The sequence below is a fragment of the Sesamum indicum genome, linkage group LG5, assembly GCF_000512975.1.
Source record: "Sesamum indicum cultivar Zhongzhi No. 13 linkage group LG5, S_indicum_v1.0, whole genome shotgun sequence".
In the NCBI taxonomy this organism is placed as follows: Eukaryota; Viridiplantae; Streptophyta; class Magnoliopsida; order Lamiales; family Pedaliaceae; genus Sesamum; species Sesamum indicum.
This window is the reverse complement of record NC_026149.1, coordinates 4,111,042-4,118,983: the sequence shown is the minus strand read 5'-3', so window position 1 is coordinate 4,118,983 and position 7,942 is coordinate 4,111,042. Positions and strand designations below refer to the sequence as shown.

At 29.1% G+C, this 7,942-nt stretch overlaps 1 protein-coding gene across 1 annotated transcript in view; it reads left to right on the top strand.

Annotated features, from left to right (window-relative positions):
* The window catches only part of LOC105162010 (UDP-N-acetylglucosamine transferase subunit ALG14 homolog), a 9,646-nt gene continuing 1,784 nt past the window's right edge, over positions 81-7,942 (top strand). The window contains exon 1 of the mRNA XM_011079908.2: positions 81-224. Coding sequence (XP_011078210.1) covers positions 81-224 — 144 coding nt within the window. The remainder of the gene's footprint in view (positions 225-7,942) is intronic.

Here is a 7,942-nt window from a genome sequence, read left to right as displayed (position 1 = left end):
CCTTCGCCACCGCCGGCAAGGACCTTCACCCAGTCTACGTCGGCAAGTCTCGGCGGCGCTACCTCATCAGCTCCGAGGTCATGGACCACCCCGTCTTCCGCGAGCTCGTCGAGCGGCACGACGACGAGGACTCGGTCACCGTCGGGTGCGAGGTGGTTCTCTTCGAGCACCTCCTCTGGATGCTCGAGAATGCCGATCCTCAGCCGGAGTCATTGGACGAACTCGTGGAGTTCTACGCCTGCTGACGGCGACCACCGCGGCGGTAACGGCGACGGCTGGTGTTTAATAACTGAAAAAAGTAACGGAAATCGGGGTGCGATTGCGTGTGGTCATCCCCATATTTGGTGTATAGCTGTATATTTCTCGATATCTTTTCCCCATTGTTAATAATCCGTGATGATTAGCGGTGTAGAATTATCATACATTCAGAGGCAAAATTGGTTCGTCATTTCAACGGCGAGGATTGATTGACCCATTTCACACGGCTAATCTTGATTTGTTAAAGGGCCTAATGGGCAATGTACTAATATTTTTCAGTGTTTGTAACTGATGCTGCTATCAATCTTTATTTCAACTTCTTGTCCTATTCATAAATGTATTTGGGGTTTAATTTTTATTCTTTATCATACCATATATTGACATGTCATGTAGCTCGATCGATATTCTATTGTACGAAACATCATTCATTCTCTCTTTACACAACTCATATAATTTTATTCTAAAAAAACATCTCACAAAAGAAGTCTCAAATAGCTATTACTGTCCCGTTCAGCGTCAGCCCCTTGAGTATGAACTGCACAATCAAATAATTTATTAACTTTTTACGAATCGAATCATACTTTTACTCATTAAACCAATCTTATATCAAATTCTTAAAATTTATTGAATGAAAAAAGTACATATAAATTTAATTAATTATATTTTCTACAGCAATAAATATTTAACTTTTACAACGTTCTCGAGTTAAATATTAAAATAACTTTTTTTATATATTTTCACTGGAGGGGTCCACGTCTTTTTAAATGTGGTGTAGCTGGAGATGATTGATATTGCGATACTAACTTTACACTATCTTTTTATATGCTAAAATTGTTGCCTTTTAATTTAGTAGTTATTATTAATAATAGGGGCGTGGAAAGTGAGACCTTTTTGGTGTAATCATATATAGTTGTGGTTGAGTTTTAATGAAGATATATATATATATATATATATATAATACGTAGTAGACGTGAAGATAAAGTTTGTATAATAACAAAAATAATCATTCATGGGAGACCACGTCCATTTTGCTAACCCACAAGTTATTAATATTTAATAGAGTTAATTATACTTAAACTCTTTTTAATGTGTGAAAGTACACTTTATTTTTAAAAAAATTTAAAATTATACTTGCACCCCTCATCGTTATGATTTGGACGAAATTACTGTCGTTAAGAAAAAAAAATATTTTTTAATTTAACATATCATTTACTATTCTCACGAAATAATTTTAGGATTTAATACAATTTACCTCCTCTAAATATTAAAAATTAGCAAATTATCCCCATATGAAGAATAAATAGTAATTTATCCCCTTTATTTTTAAAATTGAAGCAATTTAGCCCCTGACTAAGGAGGTAAGTTGTTTCAATTTTAAAAATATAGGGAGGTAAATTGCTATTTTATTTTTTATAAGGGGATTGTTTGTCTATTTTTCATAACACAAATAGGTTTACCCAATAATTTTATACTTATAAAGGAAAAAATTAAAATATGGAAAAGTTAAATAAGGGCAAAATTGAAAACTTATATAATATTTTTTTTGGATTGTCAACATTTTCTCTCTGAACCCTAACGAAAGGATATCAGATATAAATGCAGAATTTTCAAAGAGGGTGTAAATGTAATTTTAAAAGTTTTATAGAAAAAAGTGTAATTTTACATCTTTTTAGGGAGTCTAATGTAATTAATTCAACTTCATAAAAAAAGGGTTATGAATTAATAAAAATGAAGGGTTAAATACAACAGACAATTAATTGAAAAGACGAGCGATGTAACACAAAATCAACACAGTTGAATAAGATGAAGAAGAAATGAAAAAAGTTGGTAAATGCAGTTAAGTAATAGGTTAAAGCATAAGTTGGTAGAGGATTAGATTCCTTTGAAGCCTAATATAGTTTAAACAAATGGATGACTCAGAAACGACAACGTCCCAAATGTTTCTTTTTCTTTTCTATATGTTCTTTGGACAGCCGGTCAAACAAAATATTGCTGGACCACTAAATATTAATAAACTCAGCTGCATCAAATATATATTATATATTTTGTGTGTGTGTTTTAAAATTATATATTCTCTTTTTTGCTTCAATTAAAATAAAATAGACAATTTAATGAGGTTTAGTAGCGTGTGGAGTCTGATTCGAACATTGAATCTAAGCTCGTCGATTAAGATCAGAGCACAATATTTTTTTTGTTAGTGATAAATTTTATAATATTTCACAGACGCTCTAGTACGCATATCCGCGAAATTACACTTTTAGTCTCACAGGATATGGGGTTCAACACGTTTACTTCTCTATTTTATGTGATTTTCAAAATGATCTAATCGAAAAAAAAAAAACACGACACATTCAGTCATATGCTTTATTGAATTTTTAAAATGGTTCCAAAATTGAAAAAAACTAAACACATTTAGTTCCATAAACCCCACAAAGCAGAGGACCAAATGCCGAGTTTTCTCAATTTTGGGATTATTTTGAAGATCCCATAAAGTAGAGGACTAAATGCATCGAATTTTCTTAATATTAAAATTATTTTAAAAATTTCATAAAGCAAAGATCTAAAAATATTGATCCCCACTATCTTAAAGCAAAGCCTTGCATATAAATTAAATCAATTTCAGATAACTACAACGTCATTCTCTAAGATTGGAACAATTACACGTAAATTCTTTGTAGTTTGATAAATTATATTTAGGGTATGATTGGTATGTAGGAATGGAGTGGGAATCGAATGAACGTTCCTAAGTTCATTCCTATATCTTGATTGGTATTCTCTAGGTATGGGAATGCGTATTCCCATGAGTCTTCTACAACTATGGTATTAGCTATTCCCAACATTTAGAGAATGAATTTTTTTTTCTTTTTTGTATTAATTTTTAATATTCAATTTTTATTGTTATTAAATTTGAGTATTTTTTGTATCTGTTATCAAGAAATAATCATGCATGCATGGTAAGAAAAAAGTGATATTACTTTGATATTTTATTATTTTATTAATTTCAAAATTTTCTTTAGCTGAGTACTAATAAATAATAGTAGATGCACTGATTAGATAAAATTAGTCCATTTGATTTTTCGAATCATTTTTTTTTATATTTTTGTAGAAAAAATATAATTTATATATTTAACGAGGTAATAATTATTTATTTCGTAAATAAATAGTTTTTATATATATATTCAATAATATATAAGATGTTTTATATATTGCTTATAACCTTCGTACGCACTTCTGAAGACATTATTGTCGTATAATTGAATTCAACATATTCAATAAAATGTGAATAAATATTTTTAAAAAAATACATAAGAGCAAATTTGTTAAAAAATAATTTTATACATTATTCATAATTATTTTTTAATTATCAATTATGTGAATGGAATCAACTAAGAAATGATAATTTTACTACCTTTTAATTTATTATGTATTCCAATCATAGGATTGCTATTCAAATGTTTTATTCATTACATTCCCACTTAATTTCATTCCTACGTATCAATCATGTCCTTAGTATCTTTGAGGTTTGTATTCATCCAATAAATAGATCCCGCTATTAATAAAATAGACGAAATTTGCTAACATTGGCACAAAAGTTGAATGAAAATTTATATTTATCCCAATTAATGTATTACAAATTTATTGCAGGTCAAAAAATTATTTTATGACGATTTTATACGTTCATTTAAAAATTACATGATTTCATCAAATATTAAAAATATATTTATAATTTTTTAAATAATAAAAATTATTAATAAATATGATAAATCTAAAAAAAGATCGTAATTTATCCAAATTAAAACGGTGGGGGTGGATAAGAGTAATGATTGGGCAGTTAGGGAAAGTAGGTAGGTCTCGTGAATCGTGATTCAATCTTCTCTATCTCTCGCTCTTAACACTCACACACGCTCTCTTTGTTTGTTGTTAGACATGGAACACGACTTTACATTATTAATTATTATTAATTGGTGGATGACAGACACGACACAAGAAAGAAATGTTCCACAATACATATACATATACGCATTTGGTAGCTAAGAATATCTGTATCTGTAACGCGTTACTTCCTTACCAAGCTGCCCTTAACGTTGTTTATGACCTCGTACGCTTAAGGGCTGCCCATCCACTCCACTCAAAAATGTAGATCAAATTATATGTAATGTTGTGCCGTTACAGGAATAAATGAGTAATTAATTACATAACAAGTGTAATAGTATTATTACAATATATTTGGTGCAATATGACCTAACTTATTCCTTCTAAGAAGTTTCTTACCGTACACTAATATTTTTCGTGGCATCGCTTGAGATAAACTTTATCATACCTCCTATGTTAGGTTGTCACGATGGTACTTATAAGACGACAATTAATTTCAGAGAGATATTTGTAATTTATCAAACAATGAGGGAGTATCGTAATTATAACAAACTTTAAGAAAGCCCATTGTAATTTACCTTTTTTTAATTAATAGAAAGTACATGATGTCCTAATTAAGAAATTTTATTAGTGTTGAAATAATATTAAATTGATATGTAATATCTGAAATGTTGATAGTTATTAAATTAGGGGATGTTGGTAAAGCAAGGGGAAGAGCTGTTTTTTTGTCTTTAATAGTTGGCAGCAAACACAAATTTGGCAAGCAACAATGATTTTTGGACCCTAACAACAACAATTAGCCAACCTTAGATACCACCTAACCTTCCTTCCCCCTCCCTTATCTTTTTCCGTTTCATGTCCACCTAAAATGCACCAAACTCCTATATATTTCCATTCTATTTGTTACATATGATATTAAATAAAATACTTATTTATGTTCATTAATTAGAAATGGTAATGCCTCAAGTCCAGCCCATCTGAATCCATCATTTGGTCATCCCAAATCTTGGTGTTTTGGTCTCAATTTGGTTCTTTTAATATTATTTATATATTTTATTTATATTTATATGAAGCATATTATACATATATAAAACATGTGTATATTTTATTAATACTTACACACAACTACAAAATTAATGTTTTTATAAATTAAAATAATAATTTAAAATAGTTTAGGTTTAATTGTACACATAAGTAACATATATTTTGAAACTTTTTTAATGATTTTGAAGTCTAAAATATGCACGTAAAAATTAACCTAAAAATATAAATTTTCAATAATATTTTTATTTCAGATTATAAGTTCAAACCCCACTGTATGCGTGAGATGTTGTTTCTATTGCAAAAAATAAAGGGGATAGATGCACAAATTAATATGTGCTTAATTTTTTAAATATTTATTCTTCGGGTAATGATGTTTACATGGAAAAGAATAATAGATTGTTTCATTATCTATTTTTCTTTTGAAAAAAAAAAGATAATGGAAAAATTGTAATTCAAATGCATGATTAGTTATGTGGTTGCGGAGAGTGGTAGACGACCAGCCCATGTGTGTGGGCCTGCAAATCTGCCTTTTGGGCCCAACTTAACGTGGCCCCCATCAACAAGCCCACGGTCCCTCGTGCGGTTCACTATCCTGCTATTTTTTCAGGTGACAGAACAAAGTGAAATTGAAAAAGGTGAAATGGACGAGAGATTGAAAAGGAGAAGGGTATCTATATATTATTTTGAGGTCTTGAGTCTGGATCTCGTCAGAATGTGTGGGAGCTTATTTTATTTTTTTGTAAGTTTACTTTAACTTATTATACTTCTTAGTTTTATTAAAATATTAATTAAATCGATGTATTGCTCAATTTATTCAAATACTGATGTAACAATATAATTACTGCTTCTATCTAAAAAACATGTAGATTTGAAATTCACCTAATATAAAATTTATTTTCAGACTTTTATATGGAATCTTTCCCTCAAATTTAAATATTTCCAGTAAAATTCAAAGTTAAATTTGTTTTTATTGGATACTACATTAAAATGATCATCTTTTCTAAAACAGTACTGATGATGCCCCCTCGACTATTTTTTCTGAAAACCCAAAGCTAAGGTAGTAAACTCTTACCTTCCAGTCTAATATGTCAGGTCCTGCTGGCCATGAGCAAGGTTACTGGTATCTATGATAAGTCATATTAAAAAGAGTTCGAACTGACCAAGTAATCTGAGTGAAATAAACTTCTCAAGCAGCAGGTGAATCGATTCTCGGATTCTTGGATGGAGCTGGCAAGACCTCCTTAAACGGTCATAACACTTTCTAAATCTCAAATCCCTTTTTTTTTGGTTATTAGCTAATGCGAGCAGCTTTCCAACAGTATATCATTTGCCAAACTACTTCCCAAATCTTGGGCTGCACACCTATACAAATGGACACTCTATTTAGTCATCTTGATAACATATATCTCATGCTCTTGCTCTCATCAGTATACACAAATTTCATCATCTTGTAAGCATATTCAATCATTAATCTCACATTATTTCAAGCATTTCCTTTATATATTTAATAAAAGATTCACTGACTTGAGATCAAAGAGCTAAATCTTTGTTTTGCAGGGTAGTCCTCTTTTAATTTTAGAATTTTATCGAAAATTCTTCAACCATTGTGGTGCTATTGGACTTCAGTACGCGCTACGTGATTACGTCAATATTTTAATAATTGAAAAACTAAGAAATACATCGACTTGATTAGTACATCTACCTAATAAAGAATTATAAAATAAATTATAATAAACTCATATAAATTGAGATAAATACCCATACATTAAATATAATCTGAACTCATGATCTCAAATTTATTTATAAAACTAAATCTATTTATAAAAGCCATGAGGAATAAAATAACTAATTACAATAAAATTAAAGCCAAAAAACAATTAAAAATAAAAAAAGAAAGTGGGGAAGTTAAATGCACCTGGCAAAATAGACAGAGATGATAAGTTGATTAGTGAAAAAAGTGCGACCCAATTGCGCACGTAAAGGGGGCCATAATGTGTCCGAGAAAACGACACCACATGATTTTGAGGGGAAATTCTAATCCAATTAATTTTAGTCAAAATTTAATTATTTATATAATAAATGTATTATGCTTGAAATTGATATGATTTTCCTTTCAAAAAAAAAAATTTGATTTGATTCGTTAAAATTTAATTAGGATAAAATCATGCTAAATCAATACCATTAACTGTGGTTAATAAAATCAAAGCAAAAATTTAAATTTTTACCACGATTAATCAAATTCCCATGATTTCTACCCATAGACAAAGTATTTTTTTAACTATAACTAATGTTTTGGCTACGCTTGCAGAAACAATGCTCATTAGCTGTTGCAAAATCCTGATTGGTTTGTATTTGTCACGATTTTTTTCTTTTCGTTATAATAATTAATCATAATGAACAATTATACTTTTTTTAGAGTTCTCTCTACACTAAAAATACTAATAAATATGAGATTTTAAGTTTGAATTTTATTAAATTTTTAAATATTTATTTTATTTATATAAGTTGATTGTAATTTATTATTTTATCATTGATTCTAATTTAAATATTGTTGAGGGACTTATTTTATAATTATCGATATTGAAAAAAATATGTAATTATCGATCCTATAAAATGAAATGCAAGATCTACACATTGAGGACTGTCGTTGACAAATAAGTCTTTTTGTCAGTCAAAATTCACCAGATTTTTAATATTAATAAAAAAAATTGGATAAAAATACACATATATATATATATAACTAATTAATAATTATTATTACGGTGAC